Source organism: Amblyraja radiata, chromosome 1, assembly GCF_010909765.2.
Source record: "Amblyraja radiata isolate CabotCenter1 chromosome 1, sAmbRad1.1.pri, whole genome shotgun sequence".
NCBI lineage: Eukaryota > Metazoa > Chordata > Chondrichthyes > Rajiformes > Rajidae > Amblyraja > Amblyraja radiata.
This window is the reverse complement of record NC_045956.1, coordinates 58902508-58925733: the sequence shown is the minus strand read 5'-3', so window position 1 is coordinate 58925733 and position 23226 is coordinate 58902508. Positions and strand designations below refer to the sequence as shown.

The following is a 23226-nucleotide window of genomic DNA, read 5'->3' as shown; positions in this document are numbered from 1 at the left end:
GGGCTTCCGTCAAGTGGCCTGGTTTCATCCCACATGTCAAGGACATAATTGTAGGTCAAATTGCTCCTTTGTGAGGGTGTGACAGATACAACAAAAGGGAGTGGATGGGCATGAGATCGAGAATAGGTTCCAGGGAGAAATAGGATTAATGATACAATTTGCGGGGAGCAGGCATGAACCAGATGAACCGAATGCCCTTCACAATGCAGCACCATAGGACTTTGGTTAGGCGGCATTTTTGGAATATGACATGCAGATCTGGTCGCCTCGGTACAGGAGAGATGTGAAGGCTTTGGAGAAGGTGCAGAGGAGGTTTACCAGAATGCTGCCTGGATTAGAGGGTTTCAGCTACATCGAGAGGTGAGGGAGACTTCAACTGTTTGCTCAGGAACGTTGGAGGTTGAGGAAGGATTTGATAGAAGTATATAAAATTACAAGAAGCATAGATAGGGTAGACAGTCAAAACCTTCCCCAGGGTGGAAATGCCCAACACTAGAGGGCAATGCTATGAGATGAGAGGGGCAATGTGTGTGATGTTTATGATGGGGGAGATGTGCGGGGCAGGTTTTGCACACAGAGGGTGTTACCAGAACACATTGCCAGAGTAGTGGGGGAGGTAGATATGATAGTAGCCTTTAAGAGGCTTTTAGAGAGGCACGTGGAAGTGCAGGGAATAGAGGATCATGTACAGGAAGGTGAGATTGGCCCAGCTAGGCATCGTTCCACTCAGACATTGTGGGCCGAAGGTCCTGTTACTGTGCTGTACTGTTTTATGTTCTATCACAATAAATAAGAAAAATGCTTTACCTGAGGTTGTGACTGATGAACTCGAATAATTTAATTGCTGATTGGTGATAGTCAATAGTGTTTTATTGTCATATGTTCCAAAACATAACAATTAAATTCTTATTGTGTAGGAAGGAAATGCAGATGCTGGTTTACACCAAATATAGACACAAAAGCTGAAGTCATTCAGTGGGTCAGGCAGCATCTCTCTGGAGAAAAGGTATAGGTGACGTTTCGGGTCGACACCCTTCTTCAGATTGAGACTCAGGGGAGAGGGAATCTAGAGTTATGAAAAGGCACTAAGAACAAATGAATGAAAGGTATACAAAAGGACAAATCAAAGCCAGCAACAATGATCAAGGAAAGGTGGAGCCCACGATGATCCATTTGTTGGTTGTGGAGAAGGTGATAACGAGGGATCCAAACAGTGAAACTAGTAGGATGACTAGGGGGGGGGACGGAGAGAGAGGGGATCAATGTTTACTTGAAGTTAGAGAAATCATAATCATACCGCTGGGTTGTAAGATGCCCAGGTAAAATATGAGGTGCTGTTCCTCCAATTTGCGTTTGGCCTCACCCTGGCAGTGGAGGAGGCCCAGAACAGAAAGATCAGTATGGGTAAGGGGAGGGGAATTAAAGGTTTTGGCAACCGGAAGATCGTGATGATTAAGGCGGACTGAGCAAAGATGTTCAACGAAACAATTCTTATTTGCAGCAGCACAACAGATAAATATATTTGCATCAGTGTGCTATACGTTAGACCCAAAATGCATTCCATTGCCTTGAATAGATTGGAGTTAAAAGACAGATGCACCTTGTGGCCATTAATACATCCCATGTTCATACTAGTGCCTTGAGCTGAGATGTATGTTGGTTCTCCCTCCTCCAGTTTTTAGTCAGCATTAAATTTAAGTTTCGGCCAAACAAAATTTCATAAAATCACTCAATTGTCATTTATGATCCTATTGTCAAGGCAGAAGCTCAAAGCTGAATCCACTGTTCCTCTTGTTGGATTGTGAATAAATGCATCTCCACATGCTGGATCCTGCCATCAAAAATATCCATTGGCAAAAGGGAAAATGTATTTGTTCAAGAAGTCTTCTTTATTACAAAAAATAAAGACAGAAAGTGTTGGAGTAACTCAGTGAGTCAGACAGCAACTCTGGAGAACATGGGTAGTTGACGTTTCGGGTCGAGACCTTTCTTCAGACTGAAGAAGGTTCCCGACCCGAAATGTCACCTATCCAGGTTCTCCCAAGATGCTGCCTGACTCGCTAAGTTACTCCAACACATGTTGTCTTTATTTTGTGTAATAAAGAAGACTTCTTGAACAAATGAATGTTGTGACTTTTATGGTACACCAGCATCTACAGTTCCTTGCAACTCTCTTTTTATTAGGATCTGGGTGTCTCTTGAAAGTCAACATTAATTGCCCAAGGAATGGGCAGTTAATTCCCTTCCTCTGCTACAGTCTATGTCTTGTTACAGAGTCTTGGAGTATAGAGTCATACAGCAAGGTAAAAAAGCCCATCAGCCCAACTTACCCACACTGACCAACATGTCCCATCCACACTAGTCCCGCCTGCCTGCGTTTGGGCCATATCCCTCTAATCATGTCCTATCCATGTACCTGTCTAAATGTTTCTAAAGCATTACAATAGTACCTGCCTCAACTACCTCCGGTAGCTCGTTCGATACACCCACCACCCTTTGTGTAAAAAAGTTAGCCCTCAGTTTCCTAATAAATCTTTCCACCTCTCACCTGCATCCTGGTCTCGATTCCCCTACTCTGGGCAAGATACTCTGAGCACCTACATGATCTATTCATTGTTGAATTAGTGATAGGCACAGAGAGATGAAGGAACTGATGTTAAATATAAATCTAAATCCAAATAAACGGCGTCATTGGGGAGCATTGTTCTGACCTTCGGGTAGAAAATGTCTCTCGTTTCGTGAGACTAAATGCATACGTGTTAGTAAGTTGTTATTTCTTCAACTCATAAGCACAGTGAACCTGTCTGCATCAGGGTTGCCATCGGAGCAATGTCGTGACGAAAGAACAAACAACTCAAAGGATAGGAAGCCAGACTTGCTGTCTGTCTCTGTGTACAGCCTTGAAGAAGCTGTCATACGTCATTTCTACTCAAAGCGCACTGGAACCTTTCCAGTTAAAAGGTTATCTGCATGCTAAATGAAGGTCAAAACCTGGCGTTTTGTTGAAAGGGCCAGAATTGGAAGAGATTTTCTCATCCCTGGTGACTGCTCAGAGGATGTTTGAGAATCCGTAAATATATCTGCCCCACAATGTACTCCTCATAACAAAGTTGGGAGACGATCAAATATTTATCTTAGAAGACGCAGAGTTCTGGAGTAACTCAACGGGTCAGGCAGCATCTCAGGAGAACATGGATAGGTGACATTTCGGGTCAGGAACTTTCTTCGTCTCAGGAAGGGTCTCGTCTTTCTTTGTCTCAGTCTGATGAAGGGTCCCGACCCAAAACATCCCACTCTGAAGGAGGGTCCCATCCAAAAACATCACCTAACCATGTTCATCTGAGATGCTGCTTTACTCCAGCACTTTGTGCCTTGTTTTGTAAACCTGTGAATCCTTGTTTCTGAAGCTTTGTCTTTATCTGCTTAATGCCCCTGTCCCACTTAGGAAACCTGAACGGAAACCTCTGGAGACTTTGCGCCCCACCCAAGGTTTCCGTGTGGTTCCCGGAGGTTGCAGATGGTTGCCGGAGGTTGCAGGTAGTGGAAGCAGGTAGGGAGACTGACAAAAACCTCCGGGAACCTCCGGGAACCGCACGGAAACCTTAGGTGGGGCACAAAGTCTCCAGAGGTTTCCGTTCAGGTTTCCTAAGTGGGACAGGGGCATTACTCTTTCACAACTGGTATTGGTATTGGATTGTTATTGACATATGCACTGTGATACAGTGAAAAGCTTTTGCTTGCATGCGATCGAATCAAATCAGATAACACAATGCATTAATATAATCAGGTCATACTCGAGTATAATGGTAGTGTGAAGAGAAAAGTATCAGAGTGCAGAATATAGTTTTTCAGCATTATAGCACAACAGTTCTAGAGGAAAAAGTCCAACATCCACAATGAGGTATGGTGATGAATCCAGATAGTACCCTAGTTTATGGAAGGACCATTCAGAAGTCTAATAACAGTGCGGTCGGTGAAGGAGTTCCAGTGGTACATGCTTTCAAGCTTTAGTATCTTCTGCTCCATGGGAGTGGGGAAAAGAGGGAATGAACAGGGTGGAAAAGGCCCTTGATCATGTTGGCTGCTTTCCTAAGGCAGCATGAAGTGTGGATGGAGTCAGCAGTAGGAAGTTTGATCTGTGCGATGGTCTGGGCTACATCTACAACTCTCTGCAATTTCTCACTGTCTTGAGCAGAGCTGGTCCCAAACCAAGCTGTGATGCAACCCAATAGTATGTTTCCATATAACTGCAAATGCACTACCGTTTCCTAATTGGGGAAAAAACTTTCCTTTTTATACCATTTGATTAATTACCAGGCAGCTCCCGTGATTATCGGGCATATTACCTTAAGCGCTGAACTACTTTGAAGGTTTCATTGCCTGGGTTCTTATGTAAACTCCTTGGATCTTTGCCAGTCCAAAATGATGCCCCTGGTTTTTATTGGCCACAGTTTATCTGAATAAAGCTGTTTCACAGCTAATTATCTACGGGCAAAAGTGAAAGCTTGAGGACTGGAATACTGATACTTTTAATATGCTTTAATGCACAGTATACATCTTAACAAATCCTTGGAATTTTAAATAAATGTGAGAAATCTTTCCTGAGTTGTTTGTGCACTATGAAATTAAAATCAGGATCAGCATGGTGGCGCAGCAGTAGAGTTGCTGCCTCACAGCACCAGAGACCCGGGTTCGATCCTGACTAGGGGAGCTATCTATACAGAGTTTACATGTTCACCCTGTGACCACGTGGATTTTTTCCGGTTTCCTCACAGATTCCAGTCATGCAGGTTTGCAGGTTAATTGGCTTCTTTAATTGGCCCTAATGTGTAGAATAGAACTAGATTATGACTGGTCGGAGTGGATTCGGTGGGCTGAAGGGCTTGTTTCCACATTTTATATCTAAAATACACTATAAACGAAACTCTAAACTGAACTAACTGCACTGCCACTATTATTATTTAACATGACCAATGGAATCCATATTTCTATGTTTATAACAAACCAACACATTACCGTTCAGAGTCCACACCAAATGATCCTTCAAGATACGCAGGTGAAATTATATAACAGTAGGTTTGTGGTGTGTACTTTGGGAAAGTTAGCAGCATAATCCAGGTCTGGCCAGTTGGGGTGCAAGCAGGTGATGAGAGGGAGGGAAGGGGCATTTGGGCAGGTGGTAAGGATGGTAGCTCAAAAGTGCAAGGGTTAGGTTGGACAGACCATGGGGGAAATCAGGCAATTAGCAGATGGTAGGAAAGAGAAGGGAAGAAAAGTGCGGCACAGTGGCGCAGTGGTAGAGCTGCTGCTTTACAGTGCCAGATACCTGGGTTAGATCCTGAATATTGGTGCAGTCTGTACGGAGTTTGTACATTCTCCCGGAGACCGCGCGGGTTTTCTCCGGCTGCTCTGGTTTCCTTCCACCCTCCAAAGACAATCAGAGAGCAGCGCTGAACTACTATCTACCTCCTTGGAGTCCCTTGGACTATCCTTGATCGGACTTTGCTATTTACCTTGCACTAAACGTTATTCCCTCATCATGTATCTATGGCTCGATTTTAATCATGTAATGACTTTCTGCATATTGGATAGCACGCGACAAAAGCTTTTCACTCTATCTTGGTACACGTGACAATAAAGTAAACTGTAGAACTGCAGAGGTTAATTGCCTTCAGTAAAATTATTAAATTGTCCAAACTGTGTAGTGTAGTGCTCGTGTACGGGGTGATCGCTGGTCGGCATGGACTTGGTGGGCCGAAGGGCCTCTTTCCGTGCTGTATCTCTGCACTCTAAAGTCCAAAGTCTAAATGATCAGGCAAAAGACCATTGTTGGGTGTAGGCACATAGCAGGTTAGGAAGATGGTGATATAGGGCTATGGTCATTCGAAATCTTCAAAAAAAAGATTTCTAAAGAGATAAAATGTAAATCACCTGATCGGCCGGTGCAAATGGGCAGTTAATACATCCGCAAAAAGTGGATGATAAAGAAAAGGTTTGGGAATGTTTGATAGGACTGAAAAGTTTGATATGACTCAAGCGTGTATAAAATCATGAGAGGAGTAGATCAGGTAAATGCACAGAGTCTCTTGCCCACAGTAGGGGAATCGAGGACCAGAGGACATAGGTTCAAGGTGAAGGGGAAAATATTTAATAGGAATCTGAGGGGTAACCTTTTCACACAAAGGGTGGTGGGTGTATGGAACAAGCTGCCCGATAAGGTTGTTGAGGCTGGAGCTATCCCAACGTCTAAGAAACAGTTAGACAGGTTCATGGATAGGACAGGTTTGGAGGGATATGGACCAAGCGCAGGCAGGTGGGACTAGTATAGCTGGGACATGTTGGCCTATGTGGGCAAGTTGGGCACTGTATCACTCTATGACTCTAAGCTGGAGGACGAAGGTAAATTTTCAATTTCTCTATTTATATTTGCATTTGCAAAAAATATAGCACAAAACCAGCATGGGACAAACCATTTATTTGGAAACCAGGGCAATGCATGAAATGTTTAGGAAACAAACATTTTATAATGTGTGGGAAGGAGCTGTAGACGCTGGTTTAAATCGAAGATAGATACAAAATGCTGGAATAACTCAGTGGGTCAGGCATTATCTCTGGTGAAAAGCAATAGAAGATGTTTTTGGTCGGGACCCTTCTTCAGACTTTTATCCAAAGGTGGTGACAAAGGAAATAACCCAGAGGATCACAAAAGTTCAAAAATAGATACAAGGAACTGCAGATGCTTGTTTACAAAAAAGACACAAAGTGCTGGAGTAACTCAGCTGGTCCGGCAGTATCTCTGGAGGACATGGATAGGTGACATTTTGGGTTGGGACCCATCTATGTCTCTTTTACTGTTGTAGTTCTGTGGCTGACCAGATGTGACAGTATTGAGCAAGTATTGGACAATATGATCAACCATTTACACTGCATTATAGAATCATCGTATTATGGTCACTAACTCCTAATGGTTCTTTAACCTCGTTCCCTTATCAAATCCGGTTCATTACGCAACACTAAATCCAGAATTGCCTTCTCCCTGGTAGGCTGTTCTAAGAATCCAGCACGGAGGCACTCTTGGGGTCCAGTACCAACCTGATTTTCCCAGTCTACCTGCATGTTCAAATCTCCCATAACAACCATAGCATTACTTTTACGACATGCCAATTTTAACTTGATTCAACTTGCACCCTACATCCAGGCTACTGTTTGGGGGCCTGTAGATAAATCGCATTATGGTATTTTTACCCTTACAATTCCTTTGTTCTATCCATACTGTCTCCACATCTCCTGTTTCAATGTTACTCCCTGCAAGGGACTGCATTTCATTCCTCATCAACAGAAGTACCCCACCGTCTCTGCCCACCTGTCTGTCTTTTCGTTAGGAGGTATACCTTTGAATATTCAGTTCCCAGCCCTGGCCTTCTTGCAGCCATGTCTCTGTAATTCCCACAACATCATACTTGCCAATTTCTAACTGAGCCTCAAGCTCGTCCACTTTATTTCTTATACTTCGCGCATTCACAAATCAAACTAGGGCAGGATCTGCTCACTAAATAGCAGGGCCTTGGTGACTCGTCGGGCTGAATGGCCTTTTTCTACTCCTATTCCTTATGACCTTATGACCTGCCCAACCTCTCCCGATATCTCAGGGACTCAAGGACGGGCAACATCTTCGTAAATCTTCTCTGCACTTGTTCCAGCTTAACAACACATGTTCTGCATCAGGGGAGCCAAAACTGAACGCAATATTCCAAATGGAGCCTCACCAATGTCTTGTACAATTGGAACCTCTATACTCAATACTCTGAATGATGAAGGCCAATGTAGCCTTCTTGACCACCCTACCAACCTGTGACACCACTTTCAAGGAACTATGTAGCTGCACTCTCTGATCCCTCTGCTCTACAACATTTCCCAGGGCCCTGCTATTTAGTGTGAAGATCCTGCCCTGGTTTGATTTCCCAAAATGTAAAACTTTGCATTTATCAGCATTAAACTTCATTAACCATTCCTGAGCCAACTTGCCCAACTGATCAAGATCTTGTTGTAATTTTTGATAACCATCTTTACTCTCTATGATACCACCTCCTTTGGTGTCATCTACAAAATTACTAATCATACCTTCTACATCCTCATCAAAATCATTGATATAAATTCCAAACAGCAATGGGCCTAACACCGATCCCTGAGGCACACCAGTAGTCAAAAAACCTCCAGTCTGAAAAATAACCTTCCACCATCACTCTCTGCTTTCTTCCATGAAGCCAATTATCTAACTAGTCAGCTAGCTGTCTCAGCCTCCAATACTCGGGAGAAACCAATGCAAGTTTATCCAACGTCTCTTTATAGCTAATACCATGGAGAGGTTGAGGTCACTGGCATAAACAAAATGGGAAGAGCATTAATTGTAACATGAGGATAAACATTTGTTTAATGAAGCACGTGGTTGGAGTCTGGAATGCACTACCTGTAGACGCCATGGAGAAATACTGCAGGAAAATATGCCTTTAAGCCCTGTACTATCAACCGTCCATTTCCACAAATCTGACATTAATCCTGTTTTTTATTCTTCCAGATTGTTAAGGGCCACATCTAACTCCCTCTTAAATATAGCCAATGAACTGGCCTCAACTACTTTCTCTCTGCCACAGAAGGTAGTTGAGGCCAGTTCATTGGCTATATTTAAGAGGGAGTTAGATGGGGCCCTTGTGGCTAAAGGGATCAGGGGGTATGGAGAGAAGGCAGGTACAGGATACTGAGTTGGATGATCAGCCATGATCATATTGAATGGCTGTGCAGGCTCGAAGGGCCGAATGGCCTACTCCTGCACCTATTTTCTATGTTTCTATGTTTCTATGTTTCTATGTCAATCCCCCCTAGATCCTACCAATCCCCCCTAGATCCAACAGCAGCCATTTAGCCGACCAACCTTTGGTATTTGGGGCAAACCAGTACACTTTAGATTTTAGAGATACCTCGTGGAGACAGGCCCTTCGACCCACCCAGTCTGCACCGACCAGTGATCACCCTGTACATCAGCATTATCCAATCCACTAGAGATAACTTACAACTTACAGAAGCCACTTAACCTACAAACCTGTACGTCTGTGGAGTGTGGGGGGAAACCGGAGCACCAGCAAGAAACCCACGCTGTCACAGGAAGAACGTACAAACACCATACATACCGCACCCATAGTCAGGATCGAACTAGGGTTGCTGACACTGTGAGGCAGCGGCTCCATTAATTGCTCCTCTGTGCCGCCCTTAATGTGAGTTTAAACACTGGTGAGTATCTGTACTATTCCATGGCCTATTTCTGCTGAAGTCCTATATAAAATTTGTTTTGCATCCAGGATCCACAAGCATGTTTCTTCATTCTGTCATTGTGTGGCTTTGCAGAGTAAAGCATGGTCTCTGGTGCATCTCTGTGCAAATGAACAAGGCGTTCTCACACAGGTGCCTATCACAAAGATCTGTTAACTCCAATTAATCTCATGAAAGTCATCTGTTTAAATATTGTATGACAGGATAATGTGAAATTATTGGAACAATTATTTGAAATTAATAAATTAATTCATTGATTGTTTCCATTCATCCATCCGTGACTGCAAGTAATTGCAGAGAATTGTGGACGCAGCCCAGATCAAACCAACCTCCCTTACATTGCCTCCATCTAAACTTCACGTTACCTTGGCAAGGCCACCAGCATAGTCAAGGACCAGTTTCAACCCAGTCACTCCCTCTTCACCCCTCTCCCATCAGGCAAGAAGTGTGAAAACGCACACCTCCAGATTTAGGGACAATTTCTCCCCAGCTGTCATAATGTGACTGAACCATCCAATCACCAAGTAGCTACCATCTACCTCATTGGAGACCCTCGGACTATCTTTATTTTAAGGTTACTGGATTTTATCTTGCCCTAGATGTTATTCCCTTAATCATGTATCTGTACACTGTGGACGGCTAGATTGTAATCATGTATAGTATTTCCGCTGACTGGATAGAACGCAACAAAAAGCTTTCATTGTACCTCGGTACATTTGACAATGAACTAAACTGAACTTTACACCATTATGGACATTGAACTTTATCTATGAAACCAATGCACTACAATGCTGAAAAATAATGTGCTGCACTCTCTTTCTTCCCCTTTGCCCTATCTATTGTACATGAGTATTTCATGATTGTATTTATGTATATTATTACCTGATCTGATTGGAAAGCATGCAAAACTGTACTTCGCTAAAGGTGGCAACAATAAACTGAAACCAAATGTTCAGATTTTTGTGCTTTCTGTTTGTTGTACTTCCCTGACTGGCCAGAAGTGTCAGTGTTGAGCAACCATAGAGCCTACAGAAGGTTGTGACCAATCATTTAAGCCGTGAAATTAAAATAGGCTATTTCTTTTCACAGGATTCAAAGATTTAGTTTGAAACTTAATTTACTTCAGTTGAGTTAAAGGTCAAACCATCTCCACAATCAGAATTGCTGTCCGGAAGGTAGAAAATTGAAACCTAATTATCATGGTCCATTGTAAAACACTCACCCTAACAGAGTCAGTCGGATCAACAAAGAGTTGTGAGGCAAGGTTTCAACGTTTGCAGGTATAGACTCCTGAACTTCATAAAACTCATGAAATGTGGGCCAAAATTGGTGCAGGGGTCCATCATACATTGACTCCATCCACACTTCACGCTGCCTCGGCAAGCACCCCAGCATAATCATGGCCATGTCTCACCCCGGTCAATCCCTCTTTTCCCCTCAACCATCGGGCAAAAGGTACAGAAGTGTGAAAACCCACACCTCCAGTTTCAGGGACCATTTCTTCCCAGCTGTTATCGGGCAACTGAACCGTCCCACCAACAACTGGTTGGGCCGAATGGCCCAATTCTATTCCTATAACTTGTGAACTTGTGAACTAGAGAGCAGCCCTGAGCTATCTACCTCATTCGAGGCCCACGGACTATCTTTAATCTGACTTTACTGGACTTTATCTTGCACTAACCATTATTCAAATTGTTCCCTTTATTCTGTATCTGTACACTGTGGATGGCTCGATTGTAATCATGTAATCATGTAGTCTTTGCACTGACTGGTTAGCAAGCAACAAATGCTTTTCACTGTACCTCGGTACACGTGACAATAAACCAAACTCAATAAACTACTCATTTTACCAAATTAGAAGGTTTACATGCAGAAACAAAGAACTGCGGATGCTGGTTTCTACCAAAGACGGACACAAAATGCTAGAGTAACTCAACGGGTCAGGCTGCATTTCTGGGGGAAAAAGATGGGTGACATTGCGGGTCGGGAAGCGTTTTCTCCAGAGATGCTGCCTGACCAGCTGAGTTACTCCAGCACTTTGTGTCTATTTTAGGATATTTACAAGTGAATTTTGTCCCAAATGAGAGCTGATGATGCAGTCTGGTTGCAGTTGCTTCTTGCTGCTCTCGTGGGCGTTACATCTGCCTTGTGGCGATTAGTAAGAGAGTGATTTATCACCTTACTGATCAAGCCATTATTCTAAGCTGTCTAAATTGAAGGCACGTTGCCACGGCAATGCTGCCTCATTGAACGAACAGTGCAGGATAGGTTGAGCATAAGTCGGCTCCCGCGAGTATTTTCTGCAGCTCCTGCAGATGAAGGTTCAGAATATGTTTCAATTCCGTGATAAGTGAAGGCTGCATCTTGCACCTTCTGGCCCTACTGACACCCATTGCTGTGGAGCCTGGTGTGACATAGGTTCAAGTTCAAGTTCAAGTTAGTTTATTGTCATGTGTCCCTGTATAGGACAATGAAATTCTTGCTTTGCTTAAGCACACAGAAAATAGTAGGCATTTACTACAAAACAGATAAATGTGTCCATATACCATGATATAAATATATACACACATGAATAAATAAACTGATAGTGCAAATAACAGAAAGTGGTGGGTAATAATCAGAGTTTTGTCCGAGCCAGGTTTAATAGCCTGATGGCTGAGGGGAAGTAACTATTCCTGAACCTGGTTGTTGCAGTCTTCAGGCTCCTGTACCTTCTACCTGAAGGTAGCAGGGAGATGAGTGTGTGGCCCGGATGGTGTGGGTCTTTCATGATACTGCCAGCCTTTTTGAGGCAGCGACTGCGATAGATCCCCTCGATGGAAGGAAGGTCAGAGCCGATGATGGACTGGGCAGTGTTTACTACTTTTTGTAGTCTTTTCCTTTCCAGGGCGCTCAAATTGCCGAACCAAGCCACGATGCAACCGGTCAGCATGCTCTCGACTGTGCACCTGTAGAAATTAGAGAGAGTTTTCCTTGACAATCCGACTCTCCGTAATCTTCTCAGGAAGTAGAGGCGCTGATGTGCTTTTTTGATGATTGCATTAGTGTTCTCGGACCAGGAAAGATCTTCAGAGATGTGCACGCCCAGGAATTTGAAGCTCTTGACCCTTTCAACCATCGACCCGTTGATATAAATGGGGCTGTGGGTCCCCCTCCTACTCCTTCCAAAGTCCACAATCAGTTCCTTGGTTTTGCTGGTGTTGAGGGCCAGGTTATTGCGCTGGCACCATATGGACAGTTGCTCGATCTCTCTTCTGTACTCTGACTCATCCCCATCAGTGATACGCCCCACAATAGTGGTGTCGTCAGCGAACTTGATGATGGAGTTCGCACTGTGGTTCGCTACGCAGTCATGGGTATAGAGTGAGTACAGCAGGGGGCTGAGCACGCAGCCTTGAGGTGCTCCCGTGCTGATTGTTATTGAGGCTGACACATTTCCACCAATACGAACAGACTGTGGTCTGTGGACGAGGAAGTCGAGGATCCAGTTGCAGAGGGATGCGCAGAGACCCAGTTCTGCGAGTTTGGTAACCAGTTTGGAGGGGATGATTGTGTTAAATGCCGAGCTGTAATCAATGAATAACAGCCTGACATATGAGTTTTTGTTGTCCAAGTGGTCCAGTGCGGAGTGGAGGGCCAGCGAGATCGCATCCACCGTTGATCTGTTGTGGCGGTACGCGAACTGCAGTGGGTCCAGGTTTTTGTCGATGTAGGAGTTGATTTGCTCCATGATCAACCTCTCAAAGCACTTCATCACCACCGCCGTTAGTGCCACTGGTCGATAGTCATTGAGGCATGTCACCTTACTCTTCTTGGACCAGAATGTGACCTGGGCTTGTGGGCTTGAGTAATAGGGAGACGTTGGATCAGCTTAGACTTTTTATAAGACTTTAGACTTTAGAGATAGAGCGTCCATCATAAAATTTACAATTTTGCAGAAGCCAATTAACCTACAAACACGCACGACTTTTGAGTGTGGCAGGAAACAGGGGCACCCGGAGCAAACCCATGCGGTCACATGGAGAACGTACAGACTCTGTACGGATAACACCTTTAGTCAGGATTGAACCTGGGTCTCTGGTGCTGTAAGGCAGCAACTCTACCACCGCACCACCGTTCCGCCCTCTTTAGAGTGTAGGAGGCTGAGGAATATCTACACTGATGTGTACAACATCATGAGGGGCGTTGATAAAGTGAACGCAAACCGTCTATTCCCCAGAGTGGTAGATTCAAAAACAGGAAGGCATAGGGTTAAGTGCAAGTGGCGAGATTTAAGAGGGATGTCAGGGTCAATGTTTCCACTCAGAGGTGAGTCCATAAATCGAATGAGCTACCAGAGGAAGCTATAGAAGCAGATTAAATTATGACTTTTTAAGCAGATGTATTGGACAGATATGTGGATAGGAAAGGGTTAGAGGGATAGGAAGGGTTTAAAGGAATATGGTCGAAATGCAGGCATGTGGCACTAGGCTAGCATGCCAACTTTGTCAGCATGGACAAGGCGGGCCGAAGGGCCTGTTTCTGTTCTGTGCTATGACTCTGGATTCAACTCTACCATTGCGCAGTCCTTCTTCCACTCATCTCCCACTCATCCCAATCTCAGTCCCTCCTAGTGCCTTTTATCCACCCCAACCCCTCTCCCCCATTTGATATCACCGACTATCTCTCCCTCAGGTTTCAAATTTCACTCATCTTCCAACCTTGTAAGATTGCACATCAGCACCATTTTGTCTCTATTTCACCTCTAGACTTTGTGATTATCTCAATGTTTCAATGGTTCTTTATTGTCAGGTGTGCACAGCATAGTAAAATTATCTTGCACAACCCATAAATGTAGTCACTGTCTCCATCCACATGCCAAACTTTCACAAGTTCATAAGATACAGGAGCAGAATTAGGCCATTCAGCCCATCAAGGTTACTGCTCCATTCAATCATGGCTGATCTATCTTTGCCTCTCAACCCCATTCCCCTGCATTTTCCACATATCCCCTGACATCCGTACCAATCAGGAATCTATCAATCTCCTCCTTAAGGATATACATTGACTTGGCCTCTACAGCCTTCTTGGCAATGAATTTCACAGATTCACCACACTCTGACAAAATAAATTCCTCCTCATCTCCTTTCTAGAGGTTTGTCCTTTTATTCTGAGGCTATGGTGTCTGGTCGTGGACTTGTCCTCTAGTGGAAACATCCTCTCCACATCCATTCTATACAGGTCTTTTGGGATGTGGAAGTAAACTGAAGCACCCAAAGGAAATCCTCGCATTCGCAGGGAGAATGTGCAAACTCCACACATACAGCACCTGAGGTCGAGATCAAATCCAGGTCTCTGCCACCAGCTGCACCACTGTGCAGTTCAAGTTTCTCCCAAGTTTCTCCCAAGTTTCTCCCATGTGAAAGGAGTTCAATGTCTAGAGTCATATAGCACGGAATCTGGCCATTCAGCCCAAAGTACTTGCCCATGTTGATCAAGAAGGCCCCACTAGTCTACACTACAGTAGTCCCACACTGCCCACATTTGGTCCAAATACTGTCTGGAACAAACTGTACAACTCCTCCCCCTTCTGTCGTGAGGTAGACTGACTCCCCTTCTTCAGCTAATGGGTGACGTTTCGGGTCGAGACCCCTCTTCAGCTGTTGGCTGAATATGACTGTTAGCAGACTAATTTGCATTCCTAGATCCATCCCTCTGCTCTATAACGCTCCCCAGAGCCCAGCCATTCACTGTGAAGGTCCAGCCCTGGGTTGACATTCCAAAATGCACCACCTTGCACTTGTATCTGCATTAAACTCCATTTGCCATTCCTCAGCCCACTTGCCCAACTGATGAAGTTTCCGCGTTAATTTTTGATAACCATTTTAGCTATCTACGATACCACCCACTTCCATGTCATCTACAATTTTACTAATCAAGCCTTCTATATTCCTATCCAAATTGTTGATATAAACCACAAACAGCGATGGGTTCTAGACCGATCCCTGATGCCACCAGGCCTCCAGCCCAAAAAACAACCTTTCACCATCACCTGAAGAAGGGTTCGGTCCCAAAACGTCACCTGTGCATGTTCTCCTGAGATGCTGCCTGACCTCGCTGAGTTACTCCAGCATTTTGTGTCCTTTTGTGTAAACCATCTGCAGTTCCTCGATTCTACACTTCTACCATCATCCTCTGCATTCTTCCATCTACCCTTGGATATTATATCTCACCTCTCATTCTTCAAATCTCCAAGGAGTCCAAACTGTTTAAAGGCACAAGATTCTGGAGAAACTCGGCGGGTCAGGCAGCATCTCTAGAGAAAAGGAATAGGTGATGTTTTGGGTCGAGACCCTTGTATGGACCGGTTATTCGGTCTGACGAAAGGTGTCGACCTGAAACATCGCCGATTCCTTTTATTCAGAGATGCTGCCTAACCTGCCGAGTTACTCCAGCATTTTGCATCCAACTTTGGTGTACAGTTGTTGAACAGGAAAGTGGAGCTGAGCCCAATTACAAGGTCAGTGACAGAAGGGTGGACGAGGTTCGAGGGGCGGAATGGCCTATTCGTGGATCTGTTTTTTATGTTGATCCTCGCGATCTTTGTCATTTATTCCTCCTTGCCCTCCTCAGTCTCCCCACAACATCATTCATCACAACATCCTTCCAGAGGGCCCATCCATTAGTTCGGGAAGCTAATCTGCAGTTCTTCCGTTTAGTTTTGCTTGATAGGACAACCAAAACTCAAGCTGGTGATGAAACACCAGCACAGTAACATTCTCACACAGGGCAGACGTAGGCTGCTGGATTCCTACCTGAGAGACGAAGGCCTTTGCAGTCTGTGGGCTCAGGAAGAGTATAGCGCGTCGTAGGGTGTCGCGATACCTATTCATCTCTTCCAAACGCATCGTGGCAAACATGGTGCTGATCATCCTGTTGATGTTGCTCTCCACCTTCTGCAGGGCAACGTCCATTCCCTGCTGGGAGGCTTTGTCCAGAAAATCCTGAATCCCACGGATATCTGGCAGGATCAGAAGAAGAATATTCCTGTTAAACACCGCGTTAAACCTTGAAATCCCTAGCAAGTGTTGTAAGCTGCTGTACTTTCCCTTTTCAAAATGTGACCCCACATTATATTTAGAACTGAGAAAAGTGCAAAAATTATAGAAAAGTCTGAAGAGGGTCGGCACAGTGTGGTAGCAGTACAGTTGCTGCCTTACAGTACCAGAGGCCTGGGTTCAATCCTCACCACAGGTCCTGTCTACGGAGTTTGTACATTCTCCCTGTGAGCACCTAGGTTTTCTACAGGTGCTCTGGTTTCTTCCCACATTTTAAAAATGTTCCTTGTTTTTACTTTTCTATAGAAAAGTACAGTACAGGAACAGGCCCTTCGGTCCCCAATGCCTGTACCGAACATGATGTTAAGACCAACCCTCGAAATCTGTACCTTGGTTGCATATTTCGGCAAGGGATTTACTGAGCGCAACAGAGTTGAACTGAATCATAGAACATAAAACATTGAACATAGAACAGTACAGCAGAGGAACAGCCCATTCGGCCCTCAATGTCTTTGCCGAACATGATGCCAAGATCTGCTAATCTCCTCTGCCTGCAAGGTATCCATATCCCTCCATTCCTTGCACACCCATGTGTCTATCTAAAAGCCTATTAGACCCCCTTACTACAATCAGCCTGAAGAAGGGACCCAACAGGAAATATTGCCCAAGTTCCATCAGCTTCTGGACACAAAGTGCTGGAGTAACTCAACAGATCAGGCAGCATCTGAATGTCATATGTACCGACAACTGAACAATTAAATTATTGCTTGCAGCAGCTTCACAAAGTCAAATAGAGAGGTTGAGAGGGAACTAGAGATCAGCCATGGTTGAAAGGCGGAGTAGACTCGATGGGCCAAATGGCCTGATTCTACAGAGGGTGGTATATATATCGAGTTGCCAGAAGTGGTAGATTAAGCTACAATTACTGTATTTAAAGGTAATTTAGACAGGTACATGAATAGGAAAGGCTTAGAGGTGTACGGGCCAAATGCAGGCAAATGTTTAGGTTTATTATTGTCATGTGTACAGTGAAAAGCTTTGCTTTACATGCTATCTAAACAGATCAGATATACTGTACATAAACACAATTAAGTACAATAGATAGAATTGATAGGGGAAGATACAAATGGCAGAATTTAGTTCTCAGCATTGCAGCACATCCATTACAGAGACAAAGTCCAAATGGTTTGGTTCAGTTTAGTTTAGTTTAAGTTTAGTTTATATATGTCATATGTTCTGAGGTACAGTGCAAAGCATTTTTTGTAGCGTGCTATCCAGTCAGCAAAAATACTACACATGATTACAATCAAGCTGTCCACAGTGTACAGATACAGGATAAGGATTTAGTGCAAGATAGATAGATAGATAGATAGATAGATAGATAGATAGATAGATAGATAGATAGATAGATAGATAGATAGATAGATAGATAGATAGATAGATAGATAGATAGATAGATAGATAGATAGATAGATAGATAGATAGATAGATAGATAGATAGATAGATAAATAAATACTTTATTAATCCCCTCAGGGACATTCAGAATTTTTTCCTTTGCAGCACACCAATAAATGTAAGACACCTCATTAAAAAAGAGAATTGAGCATAAAACATAAAAACATCCCCACACAATGGTTCCCACTGTGAGGGAAGGCAAAAGTCCAGTCCTCTTCCCCTTGTTCACCCATGGTCGGGCCTATTGAGGTGGACAAGGTTGGGCATATTGATAAAGTTCAGTAAAGACCAATTAAGGATAGTTCAATGGTCAATGAGGTAGATGGGAGGTCAGGACCACTCCAGATGTTGAAAGTTCATGTTCATACGTTATTGGAGCAGAAATAGGCCCATCAAGTCTACTCCACCATTCAATCATGGCTGATCTACCTTTCCCTCTCAATCCCATTCTCCTGCCTTCTCCCCATAACGCCTGACACCCTTACTAATCAAGAATATGTCAATCTCCACCTTAAAAATACCCAATGACTTGGTCTCCACAGCCATCTGTGCCAATGAATTCCACAGATTCACCACCCACTGACTAAAGAAATCCCACCTCATCTCCTTTCTAAAAGTACGTCCTTTTATTCTAATTGGCCTGAACCACGTAGGCGATTTTTCAGGCGACTGCCGACGACTGTCAAGTCGTAGCTTATCGTTGAAAACCGGTGACTGGAACGGCGGCTGTCCGAGTGGAACACACACACATAGCTTCCTTCACCAGCCAGTTATGCAGGCGGGGGACAGGGCAAGCGGGGGAGCGTTGTCTGAGTGAAATTCACACAGTGCCAAGCCAATGTGATACAGACGCACACCACGATGAACAGGATGGTTGGCGCTGTAATTAAGACGGTGAAAGCACAGTATACGGGAAGGGTCAGTTAAGCCCTTTAAAAGAGGGGGGAGAGGGGAGGAGAGAAGAGGGAGATGGGGGGAGAAGGAGTGGAGACAACTTTTAAGAAGCCAGAGATACACGGCTGTGAAGCTCGGCGGACATTAACATAACCAGTCGGTTATCCTGCTTACGTTTTTTTCCCAATGAGCCAATTAAATTCACCACTCACCAACGGCAACAACCTACGACCTCCTGGCGACCCACTACCACTGCACCTATGTCATGAGCATTCTCGCTTTCAGCATGTTGAAAAATTAGCGGCGACCTGAATGTCGTTACGACTTGTTGCGAGTCTGAGGGCACTACTCATGACCATAAAGGTGACTCCCCGGCAACCACCCGCGAACATGTGGTGACGGCATAGTCTCCTGTAGTCACCTAAAATGTTGCCTAAGTGGGACAGACCCATAACAATATGAAGTCTGGTCCTAGACTCTCCCAATAGTGGAAACATTCTATCCACAACCACTCTACCCAGAACTCAAAGATTGTTCAGTTGTCTGATAACAGCTGGGAAGAAACTGTCCGTGAATCTGGAGGTGTGTGTTTTCACACTTCTATACCTCTTGCCTGATGGGAGAGCGGAGACGAGGGATTGAGACTGGTTCTTGGAAGGAATGGGAAGAACCCAGGTAGGCACTTTGGTTGGCAAAGATGAGTTGGGCCCAAGGGTCTGTTTACATGCTGTACGACCCTGACCCTTTGTCTAATTCTCAAACAGACATCAATCAATCCTCTAACTGAACCCTCTGAAGAAAGGTTGCGACCGGAAATGTTAACTATTCCTTTTCTCCAGAGATGCTGTCGGACCCGTTGAGTTACTCCAGCATTCTGTGTCTATCCTCTAATTAAACTCCCCCTGCCTTGGGAATTCCATTCCCTTAAGCCTTGCTCCACTCTTTCATCTACCACCAACCTTCCCCTCCTTTATCTCGAGAGCTCCCCGGGACATGATTCAATATTAAGTGCAACAAGCTATCACAATAATGGAAAATATGACATGAAAGAGAGAAACGAACATTAAAATTCTTGGACATGCTGCTCGACACTTCTAGTTGAATTAAATTTACTATCACGATGGTCTGAGGTACATTTGAAGAGTTATCTACAGCCACAGATGTAAGTGTGTTGTGTTTTTTTTCCCTTGCCTGTCAACCTGCTGTGTGCCACAGTGTAAACAGGATGGCTTAAAGTTAATCTGCCGACTGCCTGAAGCAACTTGACGTGTAGCAGTCGGATGCAAATAGCAATATCAGCAGAGCTGGAGTAATTACTATTGACGTGACTACAGTCCGCAGTAGCACGGAGACATGAATTATGCTGAAGAGTACGTTGCAACATCAAAACCTGTTCCTTACGCAAATCTCTTACAATGTCAAAATCAAGAAAATTAAATTTAACACTCTGAAGTAAATAATGTCAGTGAAAATTAAGCTCCAGCATAACACGTGGGTGGAATTCTCAAAGCAGCCATGTGGGTGAAAGAAATCCTGTATCTGTACACCGTGAACCGCTTGATTGTAATCATTAGAGCCAGGATTTTGCCATAAATGCCATGTGCCTTTTCATGCCTTTTTTGATGATTTCACCAAGATAATGCCTTTTTCACGGTCGGGTGCCTAATTCAGGCATTTTTTGCCATTTTGCTAAAAGGTTGTGCTATTTTCTCTATTTGTACCGTGATTACAATGGTGTTTTCTATGTTAACACGTTAATATTAATGTTATTATTAACATGTTAACATAGTATAAATTACAAGAAAATTTCCACCACCGGGGCGAAACCGGTGGCGCCACCGTTGGTCGTTCATTCATTCGTGCCGCTGCCCACTGGTTCAGTCTTCTCCAAAACCTATTTATTGCTTCTAATTTTTCAAATTTCCCACAAGCTACCACTTCCTTTGAGAAACGTGGCGAAACATTAATGAATAACTTGCAGGTTTTCAACAAAGTATCTGACAATATTTGTAAAGTTCCTGGCGATGTAGATAAAGACATGCAAGGAAAATGTGAGAGAGTGATTTTAGCTAAAAGATATTGCAGAAATACAAAATATAGCTAAAGTTCTCAAAGGTAGTTGTAATGCACAAGATATCGACGAATATAGAGTCTGTAGATTGCTTCGGGTATGCACCAGTGACCTCAGCTTAGGTAGAAAGACGTTTTTCACAGCTGAAGCATATTCGGTCTGACAGATGGCATGGTGTAATACCAGATAATTTGAAAAAAAATGCGAGTAATTATGTGCAACAAGGCATCTTTGGTCATTTAATCTAGTATACCTTTAATTTATCATTTATAACCATATTAACCAATAACCGAATGGAATCGAAGACGAAAAGTCAACTAACCAAAAGGGTGGGATGCCTTAATGCAAACTAACTGAAAGGGCGGGATGCCTAAAAGCAAACTCACCGAATCGCCGCTCTGCTAAAATGCCACCTACCCAAAAGGCGGCGTCGACTACAAGCCAACGGACCGAATGCCGCTCAACAGAAAAGTCAAATAACGGACATGATGTTGCCGGGTGGCAGGACATGTCAGCGATAGGTCCAGACCCTCGCGTCCATCACATCACTGTGGAGGGATGAACATTGTCCCACACCTCCGCTCCACCTGACCTACAGCCGTGGCCGTGGGAGAGTGGCTGAGAATGGCCGTGGGAGAGTGGGGGCTGTCCCGAGGGATGCACACTTTCGGCCGCTTACAACTTGGTGCATAGGTTTAGATTGCCCAATCATCTATGGCTTGTGTGCGAAAATGACACATGTCTCCCTTTTCTCTCTCTCCCTTCTCTCTCCCTTTCTCTCTCTCCTCCTCCCCTCTCTCTTCCCCTCTCTCTCCCTTCTCTCTCTTCCCCTTCTCTCTTTCTCTATCCTCTTCTCTCTCTCTCCCCCTCCCTCTCTGCCCCCTCTCTCTCCCACATTCTCTCGCCCCTTTCTCTCCCTTCTCTTTCTCCCCCTTCTCTCTCTCCCCCTCCTCTCTCTCCCTTCTCTCTCTCGCCCCTTCTATCTTTCTCTCCCCTCTTCTCTCTCTTCTCTCCCCTATCTCTCTCCCTTCTCTCTCTCTCCCTCTCTCTCCCCTTCTCACTCTCCCCTTCCCTCTTTCTCTAGCCCTCTTCTCTCTCTCTTCCCCTCCTCTCTCCCTTCTCTCTCTCCCCTTCTCTCTTCTCTCTCTCAATCCTTTCTCTCTCCCCCCTCCTTTCCTCTCCTTCTTCTCTTCCCCCCATTTCCCTTGCTCTCTCTCTCCTCTCTCTCCCCCTTCTCTCTCTCTCGTCATCCGCCTTCCTCTCTCTCCTCGCCCCTCTATCGCTCCCTCTATCTCCTCTTCCTTGCTCGTCTTTCTCCTACCCCTCTGCTCTCTCTCCCCCTCTCTCTCCTCCACCCCCCTCTCCCTTCTCATGCTCCTTCTCTTTCTCTCTCTCGCTCTTCTCCTCTCTCTCATCCTCGTCGCTCCTCCCTCTTCTCTCTCCCCTCCTTTCTCTCCCTTCTCTCTCTCCCCTCCTCTCTCCCCCTGCTCTATCTCTCCCCTCTCTCCCCTCTCTCCTCATCCTCTCCCCGTCTCTCTTTCTCTCTCCTCTCTCCCTCTCTCTCCCTTCACTCTCTTCCCCTTCTCTCTCCCCCTTCTCTTTTTCCTCCTCTCTCTCCCCCCCTCTCTCCCCTTCTCTCTTTCTCTCCCCTTGTCTCTCTCCCCCTTCTCTCTCTCCCTTCTCTCTCTCTCCCCCCTTCTCTCTCCCCCTCCCCTCTCTTTCCCCCTCCCCTCTCTCTCCACCTTCTCTCTCTCCACCTTCTCTCTCTCCTACTCTCTCTCCCTGTCCTCTCTTTCTCCCCCCCCCCTTCTCTCTCTCCTCCGTCTCCACCGGCGGGAGGGTGGGGGTCATTTTCCCACACAAGCCATAGGTGACTGGGCAATCTGAACCCACGCTCCAAGTTGTAAGCGGCCGAAGCTGCGCATCCTTCGGGGCAGCCCCCACTCTCCCACGGCCACCCTCCGCGAGCTGTGGGTCAGGTGGAGCGGAGGTGTGGAACAATGTTCATCCCTCCACAGTGATGTGATGGACGCGGGGGTCTGGACCAATCGCTGACAAGTCCCGCCACCCGGCAACGTCATGTCCGTTATTTGACTTTTCTGTTGAGCGGCAGTCGGTACTTTGGCCTGTAGGCGACGCCGCCTTTCGGGTAGGTGGCATTTCGGCAGAGCGGCCATTCGGTGAGTTTGCTTTTAGGCGACGTAGCCTTTTGCTTAGTTGGCTCTTAGGCGTCCCACCCGTTCGGTTAGTTGGCGTTTCGGGTTCGTTTCTATTCGGTTATTTGGCGTTTCAGTTTAGTTTCCATTCGGTTATTTGGCTTCCACTTCTTTGCTTCGGCTTCTCGTCTGTCGGCGCCACGTCTGTACATGGGTCCAAACTGGTGTAGATGGGACATGTTGGTGATTGTGGGCAAGTTGGGCTGAAGGGCCTGCTTCCATGCTGTA

General features: G+C 45.0%; 1 protein-coding gene across 2 annotated transcripts in view; it reads right to left on the bottom strand.

Moving 5' to 3' along the window:
* The window catches only part of grid2 (glutamate ionotropic receptor delta type subunit 2), a 938240-nt gene that overhangs the window by 292644 nt on the left and 622370 nt on the right, over nt 1-23226 (bottom strand). For both annotated transcript variants that reach the window (XM_033022403.1, XM_033022410.1), the window contains exon 4: nt 16119-16324. In XM_033022403.1, the coding sequence (XP_032878294.1) occupies nt 16119-16324 (206 nt within the window). The remainder of the gene's footprint in view (nt 1-16118; nt 16325-23226) is intronic.